Source organism: Populus trichocarpa, chromosome 4 (assembly GCF_000002775.5).
Source record: "Populus trichocarpa isolate Nisqually-1 chromosome 4, P.trichocarpa_v4.1, whole genome shotgun sequence".
Classification (NCBI taxonomy): Eukaryota; Viridiplantae; Streptophyta; class Magnoliopsida; order Malpighiales; family Salicaceae; genus Populus; species Populus trichocarpa.
Window position 1 is genome coordinate 17,529,990 of NC_037288.2, and position 27,082 is coordinate 17,557,071.

At 34.8% G+C, this 27,082-nt stretch overlaps 3 protein-coding genes across 6 annotated transcripts; 2 read left to right on the forward strand and 1 right to left on the reverse strand.

The window, feature by feature from the left end:
- Positions 1-37: 37 nt before the first annotated feature.
- Positions 38-3,886, reverse strand: LOC7461219 (protein NONRESPONDING TO OXYLIPINS 2, mitochondrial). Of its 4 annotated transcripts, none has more exons than XM_024599696.2 (3): positions 3,605-3,884; positions 3,393-3,511; positions 38-488 (listed from the first exon to the last, which is right to left on the reverse strand). In XM_024599696.2, exons 1-3 carry the CDS (start codon positions 3,751-3,753, stop codon positions 346-348), a joined length of 411 nt encoding a protein of 136 aa, XP_024455464.1. In that variant the 5' UTR covers positions 3,754-3,884; the 3' UTR covers positions 38-345. The 4 variants fall into 4 exon arrangements, with proteins under 4 accessions (XP_024455464.1, XP_024455465.1, XP_002306106.1 ...); XM_024599697.2 differs by lacking the exon at positions 38-488 and adding an exon at positions 1,561-1,868 and having other exon boundaries at positions 3,605-3,879; XM_002306070.4 differs by lacking the exon at positions 38-488 and adding an exon at positions 2,494-2,812 and having other exon boundaries at positions 3,605-3,866.
- Positions 3,887-4,326: 440 nt separating this feature from the next.
- LOC7461220 (NADH dehydrogenase [ubiquinone] iron-sulfur protein 8-A, mitochondrial) lies at positions 4,327-7,317 on the forward strand. Its single transcript, XM_024598458.2, has 8 exons — positions 4,327-4,487; positions 5,151-5,229; positions 5,578-5,631; positions 5,731-5,828; positions 5,905-6,018; positions 6,734-6,801; positions 6,892-7,003; positions 7,074-7,317. Exons 1-8 carry the CDS (start codon positions 4,434-4,436, stop codon positions 7,167-7,169), a joined length of 675 nt encoding a protein of 224 aa, XP_024454226.1. The 5' UTR covers positions 4,327-4,433; the 3' UTR covers positions 7,170-7,317.
- Positions 7,318-14,351: 7,034 nt separating this feature from the next.
- Positions 14,352-22,412, forward strand: LOC7469990 (phenylalanine--tRNA ligase alpha subunit, cytoplasmic). Its single transcript, XM_002305392.4, has 18 exons — positions 14,352-14,643; positions 14,843-14,968; positions 15,054-15,143; positions 16,123-16,179; positions 17,110-17,165; positions 17,288-17,380; positions 17,864-17,954; positions 18,949-18,986; positions 19,073-19,111; positions 19,615-19,691; positions 19,769-19,853; positions 19,939-20,035; positions 20,506-20,614; positions 20,946-21,017; positions 21,425-21,491; positions 21,570-21,695; positions 21,822-21,876; positions 21,969-22,412. Exons 1-18 carry the CDS (start codon positions 14,497-14,499, stop codon positions 22,020-22,022), a joined length of 1,479 nt encoding a protein of 492 aa, XP_002305428.1. The 5' UTR covers positions 14,352-14,496; the 3' UTR covers positions 22,023-22,412.
- The last annotated feature ends 4,670 nt before the right edge of the window (positions 22,413-27,082 follow it).

Here is a 27,082-nt window from a genome sequence, read left to right on the forward strand (position 1 = left end):
TGAAAGAATCTGGAGCGATGGTGAGGAAGAAGACAGATAAGTGCAAACCGCACCTGCGTTCCCTGATTTGCAACATGCAATTTAGCTTGATAAAAGTTCATGATCGTAGATGTTGATGCTAAGTAGTACAGGGAGCAATAATGGGAGCCACAAATGATTTGACTCCTGTAAAACAGAAAACAAGCAAAACCAGCAAGATGTGTATGTCAAGACAGGGAGTTCAATCATTTTCATGCCACAAAGGATAATTCCTGTTCATCACCAAAATTGCCTTCTAAAGTTTCGGGTAGTGCCTTGGTAGGTTCGAACCAACAAGCCCACACAGCCCAATCCCAACACAAATGCTTAGGCCAATTCCAACACCCACTCTGACACCAGCATTGAACCATGACATTTCACCATCTTCAACGTCCATAAATTCTGTTCCTGGGATAACTGCAGATTTATCCGAGGAACTGCATTTTCTAGCTTGAGATTTGAGTATTCAGCTGCAGAGTTCAAAAGGCAAATTAAAAACAGAGTGCTTGGGGGCCATAACTCGAAAGAAATGAGGATAACGTATTGATCTTTAGATGGTATCAGGCTCAAATCATAAAAAAAAATCTCTGCAATCGCTCGCAACACAACTTACTAAAGAAGACTAAAACAGAGGAATTCCTATCCCAACCGCCGTTGTAACACAGAACAGGTTGTAACATGGCGACAATCTCTCAAGCATATGAATGCCCACAAATTGTAAGGTACACAAAGCTACCAGTGGGCCTGGTTAAGCCCCGATTAGTTCTAGATTAAGAATCAAGTTGAATACTGTCATTAGAGGAAGCTATAACAGCTTTAAACAACCATTTTTCTCTGAACACTACTAATTTTTCTAAAAAAACAGCAGAACTTTATGCATAATTATCATCTTATGCTCCTGTTTGAAGCTTACCAAGTCACCTGCATTCACCTGCTTGAGATATGAGGGAGGAATGTCACACGATGACACCCCATAGAAAACCATATAACTCTTCAAGGAGATTAACTTAAATTGATAGTTTAGTGATTATACTTTTTAATGTTAAGGTATTCACACAATTTTATGTTTACCATGAATAAAACACGCTATCAGAAAAGAAAAAAGAAGACTTTTTTCATTTAAATTTGTTTTTGTTGTAACCGGTAATGTAAGCAAATATTCAGAAAACAAAACGGGGTGTTATCTTTTTTCCGTGTAACACTACTTCTTATCTTCTGCTTCATATCCGTCTTCAACATGGCTGGACACAACTCCCTTGGCATGATAAAGTTGCTTATTTAAAAAACTTCAAGATTCAAGACTGATCGATGAACCTCCCCTCCCAATCCACATTTGTAATTTGTTCCACATTTGTAATTTTATTTCTGGATGAAAACAAGTTGATGCAAACTACTGGCCCTGTTTAAAGTTGATAGTCAAATTTAAGTTCTAACTTCGTTTAGACAAGGGAGGTCATGTGCCCACTCGAGTGCTAAGAAAACACGGGACGGTGAACCACGCATCGGATTCAAAAAAAGAAGTGCTCCAATCAAGCGAGCTCAAGCACAGAAAGAGGCGAGCAGGTGCTCCTTAGAAATAAAAAACTAAACCAAAGTTTTATCGGAGATGATTACATCATCGATATTACATCAACCCCACATAAGCAAATGATCCTGGCCAACAATGGAAATGACTTGCATCAAGCAGAAGCAATGAAAGAAATGAGATGCAAAGAGGAACAACCAACATAAGGGGAAGAAAAAACCGCTCAAATGCAGCCCAATTTGGTTTGAAATGACCCAGCCTTGTCACCGAGGAACTGCGAAATCTGGGAAATGCCAGGGAAGAAAAGATGGAAGAAACTCGGTAGCTGGAGAAATGTAAAAAACGTAAAGGATTTTGTCCAGCAACCTGAAGCTTAAAACATGTTGAGAAAACAAAAGTGTAGTACAGAAGAAAAGTTAATTTGGCACATACAGTGGGGAACATGACAACAAGAATTCAACACAAGCGACTACGAGGATCAACAGATCATCTATGCTGCCCCCAATTTCAGTCCTTCATCTAATGACTTGAATATTCCACCTTCATCTAATGACTTAATTTATAGTTCTAGGTGTGGAGAACTTATGGATGACTAATCCTACAATCATTCCCACACGCAAAGTATAAGTTGTATGCTGTAGCGACCACAGCAGAACCGCAGCATAGTATAAGTTATATGAAGCATTTGATATAGTTTTTTGCAAGGGCAACCTTATTGAAAACAAGCAACAACAAAGTGATGTCTCGTTGGCAGAAGCTTGAGTTACATCTCGTGGTTGCTCAAAGAAGGGATTCTTATTTCACATACATTTCATCTTCACTTTAAGAGACAGTTACTCTCTACAAATCCCTCGAATGGTAACTGAAACCAGATAATTTGGTAAAAAGAAGTCCTGTTCAGGACAGGTTAAAATCCCAATCAAATCAATGTTTTATGCTGCTTGAAGGACTTCAAACGGTTAAATTAACAAATGGCATTACCAGACCCCTTCTTCATACAACATTAACTGGTACAGAACATTATAGCTCAATGAATCCATTAAACAAACAAGCAAAAGGCAAAAGATGACAAGTCTAAGTCATCCATTCTCTTTGCGATGTGGGAAGGGAAAGGCAACAGCAAAAGGTGAAAATAACAGCATTTTGCCCAAAACAAGTTTGCATATGCTTCCATATTACAAGGAGAAAGAATTCAAGACTCAAAAATGGATTCAGTTTCCTTTCACATTTACCATCCCAGCAGGCTGTGTCACAACGGTGTAGCAAGCCCTATTGCAATGTAGCAGAGGAACCGAGTTGAGTCAGAGGTGACCGACAATGCAGAATAAGAGGTAGAAAAAAAACAGTACTAAAAAACTCAACCAAAGTAAAACCCATAAAAAAAAAATCCTATTTCGATATTAATCAAATGCTGTAACACTTGAACACAAGCCGAAAACTCATTTATGCACAATCTGGTTTTATTCGGAGATATAATAAGAGAAGACCGAAATTCCAATAAATGCTTTGCAAGACCAAGTGCTGCACACACGCACGCACACAATAACCCAAATTAGTTTCGAAAAAATCCATTTCCCACTACACATCAGTAGTAAACAATCACACCAAGTTAGGTCAGTTCAACGCCATCTCGGTGACTTCTCATTGCCGATGAAGAAGACACCTGATAACCACTATGCAACCCTCACAGTGCCCAAACATGCAGGGGCCCAACATAAATTTGGCATATGACATGATTGACTATACATGGAATTTCTCATAATGATAAAAACAATAATAAAAGAAATAAAAACATGAAAAAAAATTAAAAAGACAAAAACTTCAAGAAATAAATATAAAAATAACTCACCTTGAGAGAGCCAGCTCCAGCAAGAAGAATCAACAGCGATGCTAGATTTGAGTCTAGCATTTGCAATTGCACTGTGGAGTGGCATCAACGACTCCACGCTCCCTAAAACTGAAACAATCCTTCAATTCCAAAGCAAAAACAAAAAAATAAATTAAGAAATTTATATTAAAAAAAATCCCAATTTGAATTGAAAAGAAGAATACATTATTTACCTTGAAGTGGCAAGGATAGTTCGTGTTGGTGTTGAAGTGAACGGAGAAGACATGGATTTCGCGTATAGTGTTTTCTGACCTGCCGTTTTGGATAGAGATGCCAGGGACCTTGTGGTTGCCGTCATTGCCGATCTGCAAAACGACGCCATTTCTGGGTTTTCACGATAGAGAGAAGCCGAGTGAGTTCAGTATCTGGGTTAAAATCGAGAAGAGGAGTGAGTGATAACTTAAACCCTACTTCGTACAAAGCGAGAGTTTAGAGGAGGAGCGTTACTTCTGTTGAGGTCAAAACGCAGCGTTTTGACAGTTTAAGAAACCGCACCGTTTCAGTGAAAAATTAACGGATGTGTCAGGGGACGTTGGATATTATGGTAATAGTTGTTTTTTAAAATTTTTTATTTTTAAAATATATATTATAATAATATTTTTTTTATTTTTTAAAATTTATTTTTATATTAACATAATTCAAAAATAAAAATTATATTCCCAAAACATGCTTTTTAATATCGCTTGAAATATATATTTAAAAAGTTGTTCAAACCTTATTTTTAAAAAATAAAAAATATATATTAAAAATTAATATTTTTATAATTTTAAATTATTTTAATGGGTTAATATAAAAAAAAAATTAAAAAATATAAAAAAAAATTAAATATAATTTTTAAAAAATATATTTTAAATACAACCTTGCTACATTTCCGGACTCCAATGCATGTGAAAAAACTGAGGTGAACGGAATCCTCGAGTTTATCAGGTGGTTTTGTTGGTCTCAGTTTACTTCCTTTGACTCAACAAATCGCACCCGAAGAGGAGGAAGACCTCGGAATCAATGGCTGCGATATTAGCTCGCAAGTCTCTTCATACTCTTCGCGCTCGTCAGATTGTAAGAATCCTGTAGCCCCAATGACCTCTTTCTGTTTGGTTGTCAAGAAAATGAAGGAAATAGTGGAATCTGGATTGCACATTCGACTCTTAAACTTCTCAATACCTGTGACTCGAATCTAATCTTCATTTTCTCTTTTTTTTTAACTTTTTTCCATAAATGAATAATATAAGGTGAAAAGCGATGATTTAGGTTATTTGGTTAATAAGTGAGGATTATAAATAAATAAAATAAATTTAATTCCTCTCCATCTATGAAGAGGTTTAAGCGAATTGATTTAGGTGCGAAGATGACTTCTTTTTTTCATATATGCTGTTATGTCAATGATGCGAAGATGACGCCTTGTTGTGGCGTCATCTTGTGTTTTTACTCTAAGATGCTGGAATTTCTGGCTGAGATTATTTGTGTACTTGAACTTGTGTATGCACTGAAATGAGAGAAAGAATGGAAAGTTTTTAATGTTACTGAGAGTATGGATTAGCTACTCGTAAGATTGTTTCACTATTTTTCAAATTGCTGGCTGATGGGTGATGAAATATTGGTTGTATTTCAGAAGAGCTCTTTGGATTTGGTTAATGCTGCTGATTTTGGTTTTGACAGTATGATTGATTTATGAGTTAGCTTATTGTAATATTACTTTGCTGTGCTTTTCTGGGTCTGCAGGCTGTATCAGGACAAGCATTGCAAGGTTCAAACCAATATGCACTGAAATCTAGTGCCCACTTATATTCCACCCAAAAAGGTTTGCCTGTTCCCTTCCCTCTATTTTATTTATATTTATATATACTATTTGTGTGTGTTCTTGGACGAGTGAAAAATGTTATCGAGATTTATCAGTGATGCTCACAAGCTAAGACTGTAAATCATTTGTGTTAAAATTTATTACATGACTTGCTGAGATTATTTGAGAGTGTTTTGGATTAATGTTCTAAGATTTTTTTTGGAGGATGACAAACAATTATTCCTTCTTCTTTGTTTATAGTCCAAAAATAACTGCCTGCATCTTTAATGGGACCTTGTTTTTATAGTGTGTTCATGCTTTGTTTCACATATTTATGGCTCTTGCGATTTTTCTTATATGCTACTGTAGAAGATGAAGAAAGAGAGGAGCTTGCAAAGGAGATCTCAAAGGACTGGAGTTCTGGTAATGTATACAATCCTTGAAGTTTGTGTTTTGAATTCAGTTTAACTCCATTTTTTTGTCTGATACAACTAAAGGTCCTAATGCTCTGAGTAATTACAGTATTTGAGCGAAGCATAAACACACTGTTTCTTACTGAAATGGTTCGCGGTTTGTCGTTGACTCTCAAGTACTTCTTTGAGAAAAAAGTTACCATAAGTGTCTCACCATACCCCGTCAGATATTATAGTGTGACAATGATGAGTGATGATAGCAGGAATATCTTCTCGTATGCAGATCAATTATCCATTTGAGAAAGGTCCTTTGAGCTCTCATTTTCGTGGTGAGCATGCACTCCGACGATATCATACTGGGGAGGAACGTTGTATTGCATGCAAACTCTGTGAAGCTGTAAGGCTTCGAGATTTATTTTACTCTCTAAAACAAATATCCTTGTTGTGTGAAACAATAAATGGGGGAATTTACCTTGTTAGTTTCGAATTCTCATATTATATCCAGCCCCTAGTTAAATCACTCTTCTGGTTGGAGATAATCAAACTATACCATGATGCGCGCACAAATTGTATTCTACTTGAGCTGATTAGCCTCAAAATTTGACAAATTTTTTTCGTGTTGTTTTTTTTCTTGTGATCACATGAGGTCTATGGAGCACTTGGAAATAGTTGTCATAGTTTTGCAATTCCATTTAAATTTCTCAGAAATGCTACTACATTATCTAAGCTGTCAAAAGTTTTACATCCTTTTTGCATTTCCAGGTTTGTATTCTCTGGAATTTAATGCTTTATTTGTTTCTACTAGTGAAATTTCAAGTTGACTGCATCCTTTGATGAGCATACATCCAATTAGATTGTGTTTACTAGTGTGAAAACGTGCTGGTAGCATCTTGATTTGTGCAGCTGTTTTATGTTTACTGTTTGGGTTGGGGGTGTGCCTTTTTGTTCTGGGTAATTTTTTTTGGATCCCTATTTCTGTTTTATCTGAGAAAGTAGCAGCATTGTCATTTCCATCTGTACCCTCTTAATCTCTATTAGTTGTTAACATCTCTCATTGGATAGTCTTATAGTTGCATTTAGTACTTTTCTCATGATGCCTGGTTGGTTTCCAGATTTGTCCTGCACAGGCAATCACCATCGAGGCTGAGGAGCGAGAAGATGGAAGCCGCAGGACTACTAGGTGAGAGGTTTTTCATTGTTCCTTTGCTCCTCGTTTTCTTCTACTCCTGTGCCCCCATCTCGTCCATTCTTACGACTCTGGATTCGACAGGTATGACATTGATATGACAAAATGTATCTATTGTGGATTTTGCCAAGAGGCATGCCCTGTTGATGCCATTGTTGAAGGACCAAACTTCGAATTTACAACAGAGACTCACGAGGTAGCATCCCTTTCACCATGAGCCTACTATGATAACGGAAGTTATTTCTTAACATTCACTGTTGTTGCAGGAGCTCTTGTACGACAAAGAAAAGCTACTTGATAATGGAGATCGTTGGGAAACTGAGATTGCAGAGAACCTCAGATCTGAGAGCCTTTATCGTTAAAATGTTTTTTTTTTCCGCAAATGTTAGACGGTGACACGACAGATAAAAAGACGTGAAATGCAACCTTCTACTTTTCTGCTGGTAGAACTTTCTGATTTTTTTACGAGAATGAGCAAAAAGCATGACAATCCTGTTGGAATTTCATTTCTAGTCGTTCCTTGGTGGAACCGTATTGTTCAGAATTGGACAATACTGTTGCGGAAGATGAAGAATGGTTGCGAGATTGCTTTATCATCGATGTTTTGGGTTGGATGATATGATAAAAAATTAAAGAGGATGAAATTCTAGAAAAAAAATTAAATTTTAAAATTATCTTAGAAACTAAATTTCACAATTGAAAAGATTGGAGGAAGGTAAAATTGAAAAAAAAATTATAATTTTATAGATTATTTTAAATAAAATAATAAAAAGAATATAGATTGAATTTGAAGGAAAAACAAATTAAAAGGTTTTGAAAATTTAGTGTGTTGGACTAGGAAATAGAAAAGGTATAAAAAGAAAGAAAAGTTTGTTGGTGTTGACCAAAGGTGGTAAGCCACGCATGATGTTTAGGAATAAAGGAGCCACCGAAACGATTTAAATGTTGCTCTGAAAACCATCATTTGGATGTCGAACACCTCCTCACACATCGCCTAAATGGTGCAGTCATAACCTACACGTTGACATGTGTAATTAATTATTTTTAAAAAATAGATTTATATATATTAAATTACTAAACTAAAAAAATCATGATGAAAATACAAAAAAGTCTATAAATGTTAATTTTTTTAAATAAAAGAACTTTGCTTTTAAATGTTATTTAATCGTTTCAATGTATTTAAAAATATTTAAAGATCAATTTATCTCATGTCAATCTGATAATAACTAATGAACTCTTGCTAAAATATTGCATTACCCTTAAATGTTAGTTCATTGGTTTTTTTTAAATGATAAAATAATCATTACACTGTTCTAGTACACAATGCAACATGTCTTGATCTATAATGAAAAACAAAGTCCTTTTAGTTTTTTTAAAAAAACAATTGATGTGTTAAAAAAGTACATGGCACTTAATTTTTTATTATTTAATGGTCAATGTTACCTTAGATCAATTATTTTTAGATTTTAGTTAAGTTTTATTTTAATCATATAATCTCAACTCCAAGCATTTTTCTTTAACTAAAAATAAAAAAGTTATGAATCGATTTTATAAAACATGTTTTTAAATTAATATATTATTATTATAATTATTATTATAAGTTGTTTGGGAAAAATAAGTAACTAAATAACTTTTAAAAATTGGAGTATGGGGAGAGGCGCTTTACTATCCACCATTTCTTTTTATTTTTATCTTTTTATTTATTTAATTTGATCTTTGTACCTTTTTTTCCTAAAAAAAACCCTTTTGCAACTTACTTTCATGCGATGAAGTTTAAAATTATAATAGAAAGACAAAATTAAAAGAGAGATGACCACAATATAAAACACAGAGAAAATATGTGGTCAATCTCAAAACTTTTATAATTTTTATTTTGATTTAAAAGTTTATCTTATTTATTTTTCAATCCCTTAGTTTAAGAGAAGATAGAGAAGAAAGTTATCAACAAATGATGAAAGAGAGGGAAAATCATTGGTTGGCTACATTCCAATTATGAAAACGGTCGTTATCTCTCCTTATAAGTTAAAATAAATAGTAATCAAATGAGCATGGATCAAATATAAAGAAAAAATAAATTGAATGGTTGTTTTAAAATTTTAAAGGGTTAGGTGTGGAAATCGATGAGGGGAGAGAAATAAAAGGGAAAAAAGGTCGTCAATGCCAAATCAAAGGTACTTAAACCACACGAGCTGGCTAGGTATGAAGGGGCCACCAACATAATTTGAACGTCACCCCGGAAGCCACTGCTTGGTAACTGAATGCCTCGTCACATGTCGCCCGAATGGTAAGTCCACAACTCACGCGTTAACGTATGCAATGTATTGTTTTTTCAGTTTGATTTGTCCCCCTTTTAATCTAATAATGACTAATGGACCCCTATAAAAATATCGTATTACCCTTAATAGCTAGGTTATTACTTTTTTAGAATAGCAAAATGATCATTGCACTGTTTCAATACACAATGCAACGTGTCTTGGTCTATAATATAAAAAAAATGAACCCTTTAGGAGTTTAGGTTTTTTTTTAATTAATGTGTTAGAGCAATCTAGAGCACTTGAAATTTTTTATTTTATGGTTAAAAGTATACCTCAAATCAATTATTTTTAAATCTAAGTCAAATTTTACTTTAATAATATAATCTTAACTTCATGCATCCTCTCTTCAATTAAAAAAAGAAGAAGTTATAAGCTGATTTCACAAAACATGTTTTCAAATTAAATATATTATAAGTTGTTTAAAAAAAAACTAAAGGTGAAGGAGAAATTATTATAGGTCAAGACTCAGGTTAATTTTATTTGGAATAATGTAAAGATGAAATTGCTCCTTGGCCATTAAACATTTAAACCAAACATTAGGAGTAAAATGATCTTTCCACCATGACACAAATATTTTTTTACAAATTATATAGGGTTAGATTGATTTTTTTTATTGCACAATAAAATTATTAATTTCACCCTAAATAGTTTAATGCCTTCTACTCAGATATATTTTTATATTCTTAATTTCTAGAATAATATAATTACTTCAATACTCTTAAAAAAAAATCAACAAAGCTCTCATCCAAGAGCTTCTTTTTTTTTATCATTTTACATTGGTTTATTGCAAATTCCAAATATACCAAGGGCATTGTTATAAAGAACATTTATTAAATATAAATAAAAAAACTTGTTGGCAAATATGTAACGTGTGGACAACCCTTGCGTTGTTCAAGCGGTGCGTGATGGGCAATCCGACCATAAAACACTACCTTTCAAAGCGATGTTTGGAAGTTTTCGACGCCCCGATGCAATGGAGCAACATTTATCCCTAACACATATTGGGTTTGATGCCGACAACCATTTTTGTATTTTCTCTTTTCTCTCTCCCCACCCTTTAATTCTCACCAGCCCCTTGAAAAAATCAGACCACCCCTTGCAATTTATTTTCCCTTCACTTTTGGTCCCTATCCTTTTGATTACCATTCTTTTCTATTTTGAATAAGCCATGGAGTCAAAACATTTCAACAGTGATGAATGTGCTTTTATTATAAGTGTGGATTATATAGACAATCAATAAAATTGCACGTGAATATTTCAACACATAATATTAAATGGAAATGTTAACTATCAGACTCAATTCATAACAAACATTCATATCTACTTTTCTCACTTGCAATTCTAACTTACAACAAGAACCATTCTCACCTATAATTCCAACTTACAACATGAACCAATAAAAAACAATACATTCAACATCTTTAACGTTACAATAAATTTATAAAAAATAAAGCTCAATCTCGTAAATTCAATTTCCTTACTCAACAACAACTAATTAATTTAAAGACTAATTGATAACAACATTTTAGCAGTAGTCCAAATCAACATATTGCAGGAAAATTTATCTTTCATAACTATAAAACACAGAGCACCAAAGTATGGGGAATCATTCAATCAGTTTGACCCTTACATTCATATAATAATTACGACATCAATATTATGTTCATGAAGCATTTGACATGTAAATGACCAAATCATTGTATATTATGAAATGAAATTGTAATAACCTATCCAACAACATTAGACTTGAAATATAAAAATCAAAGAATACCTAAAAACACATGAATCATTTTCAATATCAATTTTTTAGAAATGTTTTAGAGATAATTTTATTAAAACATTACCCAATAAGCAATTTAGATTGAAAGTAGATTAATCAGATTGGCCCTTACATTATAGTTTAATGTTTGATCTCCTCTTGAACATTAATATCAATCATTGAAATTTTCTTTTCCTTTCTCCAATTATTGCCTACATTTTCCTCCTACTTCTAACCATGAAAAACTCAGTAGCAAAACAATAAAGCTCACTCTCGAAAACCACTTCCTCGATGGAGTGAAACTCTTTCATGACCTCGTCTATGCCACATCCTTCTTTCTTTCTTTTTTAATCCCAAGCACTAGATGTGCATTCACTCCAAGTAGAGACACCATCAACCAATTGATCTAAACGCTAAAAAAGTTATGCTCTCATTCCTGAACCTTTCTTCTTTTTTTAACACTCTTATTTGTACATTGTTGAGGTTTTTTTCTCTTTCCACTACTACTACTATGATTGATACTACTATTGGCAAAGTTAACACCAACAACCATATTATTGACATCCTCTGTAAAATTTGGTAAACTATCCTCCTCTGAATCATCATTACCTTCCTCTATATTTAAATTTTCATTAGTAGCATTACTTATCCCATCACCTACACCATCATCATCAGAATTCAAATCTTATGATGGAGCCCAAGTATATTAACTGGTAGCCACAATGTTTGTAAATATAATATCATATTTACAATACAATACTGGGTTTAATACCAAAATGCCTAAACTTTCGAGCTCTTCGTATTTCCTACAACGAGGAAAAATAAAGATATTAATGAATCATAACAATTGTAAGAATAAACAATAAAAGTTTCTAGTAATTATAAATATGCTCAAACAAAAAACGAACCTTGATTTTAGATTTTCACCACTCGTCAATGGTTGAAATTGTTCCAAGTTTAGGACTCCAACTAACTCTTGTTTCAAAAATCAACTTCCTCCATATTCTTCAATGTTTTTTTTATTTTGTCCCACTTATTCTTTAATTGTGCTTTTGTTAATGCATGGTCGATCTATTCTTTAAAACAATTGATAACATATTTTCATCCAGCTCTGTCAAAATGTGTGTTCGGTTGTATCCCTTTCTCAATTGCTTTGATATAAATGTCACAAATATATATATGCAACATCTTTCTAGTCCAACATGGCTTATCTTATGATTGAGAATCTTGCATGTTCTCGGTTAAAATGTTTTTTCTAACATGCAATTAATAAGTTAATTTCCTAGATGCAATATAACAAAAGGTGATGATAACACATAATTTGTGTGAATGCAGCATCAATCTTGGTTTTTGGAAGCAATAATTCATAATGGCTACTTGACAAGAAAAGGTATTTGCTGCAATTGATGTTATATATTTAACAGTAATACCAAATAAGTTGCTCTTATAGGACTCAATGCAAGTGAAAATTCACACATGGATTGAACTAAGTTTCTGAAAACAACAATTAAAAGAAAAAAAGTCAAGATCAACTATGTTACAAAAGCACATTATCAATGAATGACCAACCATAATGTATTAAGCTTCTATTGGTATATAACCCAGATAATATGGTTGTTGAAGACGAGCTATAACGCGATGCTGCTGATATTTCCAAAAGATAAGCATAAACACCAGACCATTACGATAAATAAAGTTATTAAAAGAAGATAACATAATAAGAAAAAACCTGTGTAATTTTAGAAATGAGAGTTATAGAAGAAGAAAACCAAATATTAAAGGAAAAAATTCAATCCAATACTTCATTGGGATGTTAAAGTTATCCCACATAAACCAACACACCCACACATTAACCATAATACTGGAAACAAAAGAACTCTACAACATTAGTGTCACAAATAAGCTATAAGAAATCCTCTAGGTTCAGAAATAGTTTTTGCGAGGTCTATCTGGATATAGGCCCAGTTTGTTAGATTCAATTTGGAAATTGATTGTACATAGTTCCCTTCCCAACATAAGCAATGGTATGTAATAATCAAGAAAATGGATTTCAACGACACTGCAGATGACGATTAATGTGAAACCAAAAGTAATATTTATGACCAATCCATACGTTTAAACTTAAATAATTTATACATTTAATAAATCATATGTGAAAGAAAAATTACTAGAGATTGCAAGATTGTCCACATAGACAAGAACAAACAAGAAAAATCATGTCACTTAACACGCAAACAGACTCATAAAGTTATGCAATGCATCTCGTTTCGACATAAAAGCATCAAATATCAATAACATGCACAATTACAAAAAAATGGATAAATAACCTTATTCTAAACGATATCCCAATTGTTTTTGGCTATGAGGTGAAATAAATAATTATGTTATTACTGAAATTGAAATGTTTATGCATGCATAATAACCCAAAATGTTGGTTTATAACATGAAAAAAAATGCAAATATAGACATATATAGTGACCATGCAGTAAGAACATAAACATGAAAATATCTTCATTTTTTTGCCATTTTTAGCTAAACTTCAAAACATATATAAAAAAAAAGATTAAAAAGATCAATAGTCCTGTAGTCTAGGTTGTACCAAAATAATAAGAATCAAGATTTCTTTATGCTTTCCAGGAATAAAAGATGTTAGATCTATGGTTCCTGAAACAAAACAAAACGCATGTTTTTTTTTTAAAGGAAGAACGGAATGATTTTGGATGATATTAGAAATTTTAATTACATGAAGTTTTTGAAATATCCTCTTGAAAAAAAATACATCGAAGATGGCATCAATTACAGCGTGTTGTCAACAATTTTTGGGCTACAAAGAAGCATGAAAACTCGAGAAAAATAAAAGATGGAAGCAAATCTAGTGTATAGTATTGAGTTTAGGATGAGGATTTGGGTTGGAAATGAATAATCTTTTGGGTGTTTGAAGAATTTGTTTACAAGCAAAAATATAACTATAATATCTTAGAATTGGAAAGAGAATCGGTAAGAAAATGAAAGTTTGGAGATAAAGAGGCTGAAAGGCAAGAATAATGGAGAGAAAGGCATGTTGGAAAAAAGAACAAAAAGATGGATAAAAGAGGAGACAAGTGAAGCAATGAAAGGATTATTTTGGATAATTGAAAATTCAATAGTATAATTGTGGTCAATATTCAGTATAAGCAAGTTATACTTACTTTTGCTAAACCGTGGTTGGAACACAGAAATTATGGGTTCATAAATTAAAAGGTATGATTGACATGCTAACTAAACAATATAATTTTGTAGTTTTAAATGAATATAAAAGTTACTACAAAAATAAACAGGTCTAAATAAATATGTCCCTTTCTATTTTGTGATAAATAAATAAATAAAACAATGAGAAAGGAGGAGAAAACACCAATCAGCGAGCCTCTGAAAAAATCCAGCACAAAGGCCCAATACAAATATACTTACAAAGCCCACTCTCTATACCCTAGCAGCTCCATCCTTTCCTTCCTCCAGCGGAGAAAAATGAAACGGAGTGGTGTCTTGGTGGCTAAAGGTTAAAACAAAATAAAATAAAATTCCAAGCCCTTTCAAAAGCACCGCAACACAACGCAAAAATAGAAGGAAATCGCCATTATGGCAGAGGAAGCGATTTTAGGTTACTTAGAGAATCACGAAGAAATCTCCGATTCTGGCCAGTTCGCTACTGAAATTGGACTCGATCACAACGACGTTGTTAATGTCATTAAAAGCCTCCACGGTTTCCGCTACATTGAGGCCCAGGTTCCAAAATTTAGGGTTTTCTAGGGTTTTGAATTTTAAGTTTTTTTTTTTTTTAATATTTATGCAGTAATTGTAGACTAGATAAGGTGAAAATTAGTGTGGTTTTGGATTTGTCAATAATAAAGATGACCAGTGTGGTTATGACTGTTATATAGCTGATGGATTATTTGATTAATTGGGCGTTTGATGATGTTTGTAGGATATTAAGAGAGAAACATTGGTGCTCACTGAAGAGGGTAGAAAATATGCTGAAAAAGGATCACCTGAAGTTCAACTCTTCTTGGCTGTACCAGAGGAGGGTAGCATTTCGAAAGAAGAATTGCAGGTTGTTATAATTGATTGCTCTTAATTTTTCTTTTCAATTTTTCAGTTTTTTATTTGATTTTTGGCTGTTGGATTTGTTGATGCAGAAACTGCTAGATCCTGCAGTCTTCAAAATAGGGTGTTCTCAGGCTGCAAAGAATAAATGGGTGCAAATGGGAAATCAAATATCTAGGAAGGTAACAGAATTTTGATTTTCTCTTTTCTGCTGTGTTTGTGTGAAATCGGTCTTAATTGTTAGTCATCTGGTCCCGTGATTAGTCGGCGATGATGTTTTTTTTTGTATAAATAAGTATTCTATTTTTATCTACTCGATGATTATTAGAGTATGCTTGTATTGGGGAGAACGATTTCCTGGTTTGTTTGAAAGAAGGAAAAGAGTATGTTTGCATTGGAGAGAACAATTTCCTGGTTTTGTTGGAAAGAAGGAAAACAAGTAAAGGAAAATATTTTTCTGTTTAAAGTAAAAATTAAGCTTAGACGTATAAATACCTAAGAATACTCAAATAGTCCTCTTCATTCTTATGGAAATCCATGTCTAGTGACTACACCCAATATAAAAAATCTCGTGAACTGGGTTTTATGGTCTCAAAAGAAGAAACTTGCTTTCCACCTTTTGGCTGTTCTGTCTTGCCAATTGATAAAATATGCTGCCTTTTGCAAAATTGTGAGTAACCACTTAAGATCTATGGTGAAGTGGGTCACAGTGCTGGGTTTTGCATTTAAGATCTGGGCTGACAGAGGTTTTCATGGATGCCTTTTATAATTTCCCATCTATCCATGGTGGGAATTGTGTATAGTTGGTGATGTAAGTTTTCAAAAGTTGTAGAGGTGATTATTTGCAGTGGAGATGAGCCTTTGAGATTCCTTATAACCTGAAAATGGTGGTTTATTGGTGGTGGAGGTGGCTTTGAGAATGTTAAATGCCTACAAACTGGTTGTGATAATGGTTTTTTTACAAGGTGGTTGAGGTGGGTCATAAGGATTAGCTTGGTTGAGGTGGGTCATAAGTGTCACCAAGCATTAGAAAATGTTTTACAGGAACATATTTTCTGCAAAACAAACAAACCTAAATATTGTAACTCAGGAGATTTTTACTTTATCGTAAGTTGCATATTGTTCTTTAATAATAGTTATTCCTTTTGTTCTTCGTTATAGGTTCAACATGTTGAAGACAGAGTGAAGGATCTTCTTTTACGGATACAAGATGGGCAGGTGCATTATAGTGTATAATGTATTTTATTATTACATATGCTTTTCAAAATACATCTAAGTAACCAGTAGGCAAGATTGACATTGTCTTCATGGGTATGGTCTGTGGCTAAGAAGGGGTACTCTTTTAAGGGGTTTGGGGGAGTGCACTATTTCACCCTTGTATCATACCTATTATTTTCATATTTAATTGCTAAGCTGCTCCTGTGGTTGTTTAATAAATAGAAGTAGGACCAAACTGAGAGTTAGCAGCATAAAGAATGGGGCCCATTAGCCCTTGTTTATCCTTGTTCATACGCGGCAACCATTGCCATCTTGTCTTACCGAGTAACTGGATACCACATGATAATCCACTGAATGTGAATTCGTTCAGGTACCAATTCTATAGTCTTTAGTATAGGGGAAATGAGCTCAGTAAGGTTCAATGGTCACATGCAATTTGTGAATCGACAATCTTGAAGTGAAGTGACCCTATTAATGAGTTCAATTTCACATAAGCTAGCACTTGAGTCCCGGTTTGGTAAATGCCCAAGGGTCGGGCTATAGGACTCGAATATTGGTATTGAGCTTGCTACTGGCTTCTAGGTTTGAGTCGGTAACGAGTAGGGAGCTTCCCCAGAGCAAGTCTATTAGTAGACGGGAAGACCTGCTCCTTGACGCTTAGCTGCTATCGACTTAATTGGCTGTATTCATTGCTGCGATGTAGCTTTCATCCAGAAACAGCCGACATACTTGTTGACTGTTTACTTGAAAAAGCCTTCATGCAGTGGTTACAGCTTAGGGGGCATATCCGAGACTATTGAAGTTGGTACAGGTCCATCTTTGCTAACAGTTGGGGGACACAGGCAGACCCCCTTCTGTATTCATAAGTTATGTGTGGTTTTATCTTGATTCTGTCCCTTGATTTACTTATTATTATTTGTTTATGATCAGGAACCTGGCAAAGATGATAACAACTCTCTCAAAGCAAGAAAGCTTACTGCTCTGCAGTAATGATCTTACCTTTTGCTCTTGTGTTATTTATTTTTGGTTCTCATATTGTCTATAGTACAAGGTTGAAACTTTATCATCAGTGGTGTTGGTGTTTTACAACTTATGAATTGTGCTCTAGAACCTGGAAGGGCTACTCAGTTAAAAGAGGTCCTGATTATGCTCCAACAAGAAGGAGAACTGCAACTGATTTGACTCGAGAACATCTGCTGGGGTATGCTCCTATATTCACATGGGTATGCTGATACAGTGTTGATCATAAATCTGAGTTGTTGGCTGCTATTTCCTTAGTTTGCCTCAACTATGAATTGTGGGGTATGTTGGTGAAGAATTTGGGTTCACTGATAGACCAATGTGGTTGCAGCATATGAGAAAAATGCATACCATTTAGAGGATGCAGTAACAGTGCAGGATATGCATAGGAAACATCATTATATTTTAAGCATGCTTTAACCAACTTTCACAGCTCTGAGTGTGTTCATGAATTGTTTCTGGATGCCAACCAGTTCATTTCATTTCTTGCTGCAGCATGGAACTTCATACGATTTCTCTATATAATGTAAACATTGACATATGCTGGGGTTTGCAGGGGTTTGTTGTGCATAATAACATTAACACATTGGGGTTGTTTTTAGCCACTGTTCACCTGGTTTTGCATATTCATTGCATCCTGTTGACAAATTTATCTGATGCTTAGGGGTGATTGGAGGAATATAGAGTTCAAAGAGTACAACTTCAGTGCCAAAGGTCCACCACCTGAAAGTGGCCATCTTCACCCGCTCAACAAGGCAAGAATAACATTATTCTTATTTTAACGTTCTTCCTCTCCTTTTTATGTTTAGGGAATATTAGACTCTTAATTGGTATGAAATTTGTAGGGGCAACCAATTGTGGAATTTATGTTGCTATTCACACACCAAAAAAGTCTCTTGCAATCATTTTCAGTGAGGAGAAATTGGACCTTTAAGTTTCAAACACCTATATGAAATTGTTACCATATTGAAGGATATCATAATTTTGCTGAAAATGATTTTTTGAATATAATATTTTGGAGTGCAAATTGCAACACCCTATATTCAAGGAAAAGGAATTCTTTGTTTTGCATGGTAATTTGATTGGTCAATTGATACTGACAACAGGTTGTCCTGTAAATAAATGTCGGATTGAGTGTCTAGACTGATTGAGACTGCCATTTTCATCATCTTGAAATATTGCCGTTATATACAGCGTTAGTTGCTCACATGTTTATTTTAGTTAGGCTTGAAGTTTGGGTGGGCGGGCTTGGGTGTCAGCATTATTCATTAGCTTAATGCTGAAACTTTTGCATAACCGGTCAAAACCTTCTCATGTTTCAGATCTCAAATTTTATATCCGAGTATACTGTTAAGACTTGGGTTTGACATCAAGTTAATTTTTGCTTGTCAGATAAAAGATTTTATTGGAATATTGTTCACATTGATTGTGCTGATCTAAACAATAGCCACCACTACAAGATCTGCTAATCAGATTTTAAGAAGGCATTGGCACTGAATTTCAGTTGAAGGAATAATGTATCTATCGTGTGTATGCATTCATAGAAACAGAATTGGAAGAGTTTTGTGATAGTTCTGTTTTTGTTGGAAATTGGCTTGCTTGGTGGTGAATAGCAATTTTCAGTTTCATTCAGAACTGATTGACATTGAAGCCATAGAGTTTATTTTTCCCTAAGCACATGATGTAAGTTTTGCTACAGTGCTGAAATGCTCATCCAAGTATTGCCTTTTGTTTTCCTTTCTATTTTAGGTGAAAGAACGAATCAAAAACATCTTCCGTCTAATGAAGTAAGACCTGTTCTTTGTGCTCTGGTTTTACTTTCAGTGGTCTTTCTTTGTTTGACATTTGTGCATTGGTCTTCTATTGGCTGCAGCTTTGAGGAAATGCCAACAAATAAATATGTTGAGAGCAGGTAGCTGTTTCTGCTCATTCTTTATAAACACATCATTCCATTTTGTTAATTGTCAATTCTTTAGCATTTGAAGCTTTACGTCATGAAACTAAAGCTAACTATGCATTCACGAGTGGATACCTTGTCTTCCTCATACCTTGTCTTCCTCCACATGTTTGAAGATATTCTTTATGATTTGTTCATCTTCTGGGTTTATTACTAAATGTTTTGATACAGGATTCTCCTATTATCTCTACTAAATATATTAATCCTGTAATGATGTTGTGACCATGGAAAATTGGTTCCATTTAGAAGAAGGTAATGTTAGCAGAAAGTGTATGCTTGATGGAAAGTAATCTAGATGGCGAGCATGCAACTTATTTGTTCTTCTTTTGGTCTGTTGAGCCCAAAAAAGTGGTATCTTAAATTTTTTTTCCTGCATTTTGCTTTCATGTGATGACATTAATTATTGTTTTGGTGGTCTCCTTCTTAACTTTCCGATGCATTCCCGTTTCAACTTGCAGCTTCTGGAATTTTGATGCACTGTTTCAGCCACAACAACATCCTGCCCGCGATTCACATGATACCTTCTTTCTTAAAGGTCTGTTTGAAGTGATTTCCTATTCATAACTCTTTACATCTGGTTTTCTGATGGTTATTCGGCATATAAATCTGTAGCTCCTGAAACAACAAAGCAACTGCCTGAAGATTATGTTGAGTTGGTGAAGCGTGTTCATGAGTCTGGTGGCTATGGGTCAAGGGGGTATGATTTTTCTCTTTTAATCTATTTTTTTCACTATTACGTGAATGACTTATTCTCTCACAAATATGAAATACCTATTCTCCAGATATGGATATGAGTGGAAAAGAGAGGAAGCAAACAAAAATCTTTTGCGAACTCATACAACTGCAATTTCTTCTCGGATGCTTTATGCGCTAGCACAGGTGTTAATGCCATCGAAGTTTCTTACATATCCATCTTCTTAACTTTTGGAATGGTTTTCAATATACTCTTTTGTGCTCATGCATTTGTTATTGTGTTGTGCTTTCTTTTGTTTGTGATCTAGGGTGCCCTCTCTTCATTGATTCATGCAAACACGAATCCCAGGGAAGCTTAACTGGTGTCATTAATTATTTGACACCGATTTTAAGGAAAACAAAGTGGTTTCAATCTTGGTGTCTTGCTTGTTTTTTCTTCTGTGCCACTTTTTTTCTCTTAAAATCTAATCTTGCAGATTAAAAAAATTAGTGGGCCTCAATCTACTTAGTATAAACATGCTCGTTGGTCTGAAGTATTGTGAACTAAAATATTCTGGTTTCTTATAATATTGGGATATTTTGTTATGTTGACTTAGCCATCCTTTTTCACTTAAATCTAGTAGATATTTAATTAATTATTTAGTTTTCTTTGATAGCATGCAAAACAGCAGTCGTTTACCCCCAAAAAGTACTTCTCCATAGATCGAGTTTTCAGAAATGAAGCAGTTGATCGAACTCATTTAGCAGAATTCCACCAGATAGAAGGTATGTTGAGCTAAGACATTATATGGAGTCTGCTTTTCTTGATGTTCTTTAGAGGTATTTATGCTTCTCATATCATGCTGGTCTGTCAAGAAGTCCTTAAACAAAACTAAATCAGATTGGTGTTGATACAATCGATTCCATTCTTGGACATCTAAGTACATGGTTTGTGAATATGATGGGGTGCTGTTGGTCATGTTGTAAAAGTTGAACTACAGAATATTGAAGTGTGGACACTAAGGACTTGGCTTCTGCCTTTCAACTGCTTCATTAATTTCAGTTTATTGTGATTTTTGTTAATAAATGAACAGTCAAATCCTGCTTTTGGTTTCAGGTCTGGTGTGTGATCGAGGGCTTACACTAGGTCACTTGATTGGAGTGCTGCAGGACTTCTTTTCGCGTTTAGGTAATTAAATGTGTTCTGAAGTAATTTTCTTTAACACTTCTTTCCATCAAATATGCATAAAAAGAATTATAGTTTGGTCGTTGCCTGTAAAAATTTGTTTGTTACCAGTGCTAGCTGGTAAAGTCACCTAGCATGATACCAAGTGACTTGGGATAAAACCCTGCTCACACTTGGAAGGGATCGATGGTAGCAGTTCGAGGTTTGATGGCCATCCCGATAAATTGGATATATAGATAGATAGATTGATCTTTGTATGAGTGTCCAGTAGGTAGGATTGCATGGGTTCATGTTAATTTGAATGAAGGCGGCTGGTTATACTAGTCCCTGTATACAAGTGATGCTGGAGGAGAATGCTTACTACCATGGGAAGCTGAAATCTGACTTTGAAATGCACATTTTGTTCTCAGGCATGGACAAGCTGAAATTCAAGCCTGCTTACAATCCATATACCGAGCCTAGCATGGAGATTTTCAGGTATAAAATCATGAATTCCTCTTACAGGTGCACTGCTTTTAAAGTAATTGGAAATTTGATACGTCCTATACATGCCAGTTATCACGAAGGCCTCAAGAAATGGGTGGAGATTGGAAATTCTGGCATGTTCAGGCCTGAAATGTTGCGTCCTATGGGATTCTCGGAAGATGTCAATGTTATTGCCTGGGGCCTTTCGCTTGAAAGGTAAGAAATTTTATCCTAGCATTTGACAAATACAAGAATAATCTTCCAAATTATCCTCGTCTTTGAGAAACAATAGATATCACAATTCACATCGATTGATTCATATTCTTCCAATGGTTTGAACAGACCAACCATGATATTATATGGGATCAATAATATCAGAGATCTTTTTGGACACAAGGTACTGCCTTTATACTCACCCTTTCTTCTAGTTAGAACATCACACGCTATCTTCATAACAATTTGACACGAGCATTCATTCTTACGTTGCAGGTGGATCTTGGGCTCATCAAGAAAAACCCTCTATGCCTTATTGGAATTAGGTAGATTGTGAAATGGTTCTGCTCTTTCTTCTGTTCCAACTTCCATCTTTAGTTTTTGAGAAACAAGTTTGGTTGAGTTTATGCCTGGGGAAACCAGATTGATACTGCAGCAACCCAAATCATCAAATGGGGGACAGCTAGATTAGATATTCTCTAGGCCTTGAGTTTTCATTGATGACTGCTCAGTCTGTATTCTTTTGGCATCACCAATCTTATGCCAGTCTTCATTTGTTTTGTACTTTAGTAGCAATAGCTACTGACAGTGTGCCTGTTCTATGCTGCATAGCAGTTTTCAAAATTTTATTTTATTTAATTCTGTGTCGATTAAAATAGATATTTGTAATCAATGTAACTATTTAAATTCTGAAGGAAAAAATATACATTGCTTGGCAAATTTTCTCTTTTTTTTATTCATGTTTTTTCTTTTTTACAAAAACATGTTTTTTTTTATTAGGAGCATATTTTTTGAATAAGAAACAAAGCTAATTGAAATAAATATTTATAAAAATTTTAATGGTTTGAAATAAAAAAAAGTAGTATTTTTTCAATGAAAACTCTTTTTTATTCATGTATTTCCTTCGGTTATGATATTTTTATCAAAAATATTGTTTTTTAAATAAAAATTTATAATAAGTTGAAAAGTAAGTTCTAATAAATAATAAAATCATAACTTGATAGTTTTTATGATATTATATATAAAAAAATAATTTAAAAATTATGGCACAATTGGATAATTGTTTGTATATTATTTTAACAATTTTTTTTTAGAGAATCTTTTTCATTTTTTTTTAAATTGAAAACATGGAACTTCTTTTCTTTTTCTTCTTTTCATAGATGCATCTTTTTTGCCCTAAATCTCAAATTGTAACATGTTTTTACTTAAAAATAACTCAAAATCTTAGAAATCAAAATGAATTTATTTCCACCCTCTAATCATTCTAAAAAGAATTAAACTAAATTAAGAAAAAAGCTTCATGGGTTCAATGTATTTTTTTCTAACATGTTTATGAGAAAGAAAACTGCTTCATTGAATCCCATCTCTAAAAATGAATTAATTTGTATTGACCTCTGGTGATTTTCTCTCATCTTTTCTAATATTCAAGGATCAAAATATATATAAAAAAAATGTTTAAGGTCAAAATATATTCTTCTAAAAACATAAAAAATCAAATATGCAAAAATTAAAACATCAAAGATCAAGGTGAAAATAAAAATAAAAACTATTTTTTGGTTAATTGTATTCCTTGTTCTTTTAATTATAATCTAAATTTTTATTTCACAGTATCAATTTTAATTTAATGCAAGAATATTCTCAAACACTATGAAAACATGCAAAAAAAATAAAATATCAACACAAAATTATGCTATGATGAAATTGTGCCTTCTTTTATAATAAATGAATATTGAAAACATTATTATTTTTAATTTATTTTATAATTGTAATAAATACCACTGCATTTTGCCTCTCCCTCTTTCCTAGCGTGCGAGAACACATTTGACTTTCCCCGATTCATGTTTCTTTTATACGCTTGTTTTCCCTTTTATAACGAGCCCGGCCCTTTCAAATAGTTGAATTTCCAAGATTTTCTGGGCAAGATATTTCTTTAGAAGGATGTTTCAGCAACTTGTCTGTCATCTATTACAAGAGTGCCATGTGGCCCTCCAAAACGATTCTTTGTCTTGTGTTGTTGAGTTCCAGTTTTTATCCATCTCAATTCCTCATGCAGATTGGTGGTGACTGCTTCAGAAGGAAGTCCAACAAGATTCTTTTTGTGAAGGGTTATGAGAGAAAAGTCCCTCCCCATTAAACCACCAGCTGCTGCAGCGAGCGAGATGGTGTGCGGTTTAAAAGAGGCAAGGTTTATTTGAATCCCACTTCACTTTTAATTTCCAAGATATTGGTTGATTGCCATTTATCACCAAAGGGTGGGCGTTTTAGGTTTTATAAAACCCTCTTACAAATAAAGCAGAGCTTCTTATGGCTTGGTATGCATCAGAAGGTTAAATATTTTCTGCAAAAGTATGATGTTTGCCAGCGGTTCAAAACAGATTATATGAAGCCAGCGAGATTGCTTCAGCCTCTATCAACCCCTACACAGATGTGGACTGATGTCTAAATGGACTTTATTAAAGGTTTTGCCATCTTCTCAAGGATATACTGTCCTCATGGTAGTGGTTGACCAATTGACGAAATACACCCACTCTGTTGCATTAAAACATCCATTTACTGCTGCAGTTGTTGCCAAGACGTTCATCGCCAATGTGCTTCGTTTATGTGGAATTCCATCATCAATTGTTAGTGACCGAGGCAACGTATTTATCAGTTCTTTTTTGCGAACATTGTTCCGGTTGCAGGGAACCAAGTTATGTATGAGTTCGAGTCATCATCCTCAATCTGACGGCCAAACTGAAGGTGTTAATCGCACCTTAGAGCAGTGTCTATGTTGTTTTGCTGGTGGTCAGCCACAAAAATGGCTCGAATGGATTCTCTGGGCTGAATTCAGTTACAATTGTAGCAAATTGTCAACATTTTCTCAATCACCCTATCCACTACCAACCACCCTCTCCTTTACAACCACTATATTTATGCTTCCCCTTCTCATGTAGACAGAAGAGAAAAACGAGAGAGAAGAGAGAGTGCAGTGTGTGTGCAGAGGAAGAAGAGAGAGTGCAACTGTGAGAGTGAAATAGTGCAGATTTGAGAGAAAAACTGAGTGTAAGAGTGAAACACTGGGTTTTGTGGGATTGTACTGGGTTGAGTTGAGTGTTTGTATCATTCCTTCAATAATATACAATCTGTTGCCTCCGTGGACGTACCCGGTTTTGGGGAACCACGTAAATCTGCTTGTTTGTGTTTTATTTGTGTTTGCTTTCGGTCCAGTATGCACAACAAATTGGTATCAGAGCATTAGGGAAGCTTAAACGCAGAAAAACACGTTTTTTAGCTCTCTGTTCAAAGTTGCAGAATTTTCAAAGTTCTCAGATCTTGCTTTTGACCAGCTGCGGAGATTCCTCTCGTCCATACGAATCCGGCGATATAAAGATCGTCGCAATCGGAGTTGAAACGAGCCCTGTAGAGCTCGCCGAAGTTTCGCCGGAAATCTGCCGGAAAAACCAGACAGTGCCGGAATTCTCGCCTGAGTCATCATCCACGTCATCCGACACGTAGGCGCTGAGTCATCATCCACGTCATCAACAGAGGGGCCACATCGCCCTGTCATCAGACACGTCATCAGCAATGTCATCTAACAGTGACAGAATATTTTCTTGACAGAATAAGAATATTCCGTTACCAGTAAGAGAATATTCCCGTGACAGAATATTCTTTATCAGAGACAGAATATTCCTTCCCTGAGTCAACTCGGTCAGATTGGTTTTTTGGCCAACTCAGTGATTTTTTGACCCGTTTTTGGCCGAGTCAAGTTGGTTCCTAGCATTTTCAACCATTCCGGACGCAACCGTGGTGTCCGTTTTGTTAAACAGCATACCGAAGTTACTGTTTTGGCACTTTTGAGCATAAAAGTGTGTGTTTTAACAATTTCGGGATTCCATTTGTAATCCAAAGACGTCCTAATGGCTGATATTCCAGAAGAAAAATCAGCGGGGAATGCTAGTATACCTCCACAATACATCCCGGTATCGAATACCAAATTTGAGGTGGAGAAGTTTGATGGGAAAGGTAATTTTGGCATGTGGAAATGTGAAGTCATGGATATGCTTGTCCAAATGAATTTGGATTTCACTTTAGAAGATAAACCGGAGGATTTGGATGATAAAAGCTGGGAAAGGATAAATCGGTTGGCTTGCAGTTCCATCCGACTTTGTCTTGTAAAGGATCAGAAGTACGCCTTTTCAGAACAAAACTCTGCAAAGGAATTATGGCAAGCACTGGAGGACAAGTTTATGAAGAACAGTATAGAGAATCGTCTCTACTTGAAGAAAAGGATCTTCCGTTTTCAGCACAAGAAAGGTACTTCTATGAATGAGCATCTAAATGATTTCAATAAAATGATAGCTGATTTGAAGAATTTAGATGTGGAAATTGATGATGAAGATAAAGCTCTATTGTTATTGAATTCACTGCCTGACACATATGAACATCTCGTCACCACTTTACTGTATGGTAAAGAAAAGATTAAATTCATTGATGTGTCCAATGCTTTGGTGAATAATGAGTACCGAAAGAAGGACCAGATTGTTCACAAGGAGTCAACGTCAGAAGCATTGACAGTTAGAGGCAGAACAAACCCCAGAAGATTTCGAGGGCGAGGGAGATCTCGCTCAAAATCCAGAGGAGAATCATCAAACAGACGATATCTTGCAAAAGATGAGTGTGCCTTTTGTCACAAAAAGGGGCACTGGAAGAAAGATTGTCCAATCAAGGGCAACAAGGAAAAAGATGAACCAACTGTGAACGTTGCACGAGATGAGGATGAACAAGACTCTGCATTCATGGTCTCATCACCAGAAAACCATTCTGGTGAATGGGTTCTTGATTCTGCATGTTCCTATCACATGTGCCCTAACAAGCACTTATTCTCGAGACTCGAGGAGTTCGATGGAGGAGGTGTGTTGATGGGTAATGATGATGTGAGTGAGATCAAAGGGATTGGGACTATCCATCTGAAGATGCATAATGGGGTAGTCAAGACACTAACAGATGTACGGTATGTACCTGACTTGAAGAAAAATCTCTTCTCACTTGGAGTTCTAGAATCCAGTGGTTATAAGATTATCATGTATGGTGGAGTCTTGAGAGCAATCCGTGGTGCATTAGTTGTCTTAAGAGGCACGAGGATAAGCAACTTATATTTCCTGGATGGATCTACAGTTACTGGTACAGCAGCTGTTTCCAAAAGTATAGAAGATGATAAAGCAGATAATTCCAGACTTTGGCACATGCGCTTAGGGCATGCTGGTGAAAAGGCTTTGCAAGGATTAGTCAAGCAAGGTCTATTAAAAGGCGCCAAGACTGGGAAGCATGGGTTCTGTGAGCATTGTGTTCTTGGAAAACAGACAAGGGTCAAGTTTGGCACTGCAGTACACAACACAAAAGGGATCCTA

Bases quoted from the DNA above. Each gene is read 5' to 3' on its own strand.
- LOC7461219 (XM_024599695.2), bottom strand. From the start codon at position 3,753: ATGGCGTCGTTTTGCAGATCGGCAATGACGGCAACCACAAGGTCCCTG. The intron at 3,512-3,604 runs GTAAATAATGTA...TTGGAATTGAAG, and splicing joins ACTATCCTTGCCACTTCAAG to GATTGTTTCAGTTTTAGGGA. The intron at 3,065-3,392 runs GTGAGTTATTTT...GCGTGTGTGCAG, and splicing joins CTGGAGCTGGCTCTCTCAAG to CACTTGGTCTTGCAAAGCAT.
- LOC7461220 (XM_024598458.2), top strand. From the start codon at position 4,434: ATGGCTGCGATATTAGCTCGCAAGTCTCTTCATACTCTTCGCGCTCGT. The intron at 5,829-5,904 runs GTCTCACCATAC...TCTCGTATGCAG, and splicing joins AGAAAAAAGTTACCATAAGT to ATCAATTATCCATTTGAGAA. The intron at 6,802-6,891 runs GTGAGAGGTTTT...TGGATTCGACAG, and splicing joins GGAAGCCGCAGGACTACTAG to GTATGACATTGATATGACAA.
- LOC7469990 (XM_002305392.4), top strand. From the start codon at position 14,497: ATGGCAGAGGAAGCGATTTTAGGTTACTTAGAGAATCACGAAGAAATC. The intron at 18,987-19,072 runs GTAAGACCTGTT...TATTGGCTGCAG, and splicing joins AACATCTTCCGTCTAATGAA to CTTTGAGGAAATGCCAACAA. The intron at 20,615-20,945 runs GTATGTTGAGCT...TTTTGGTTTCAG, and splicing joins AGAATTCCACCAGATAGAAG to GTCTGGTGTGTGATCGAGGG.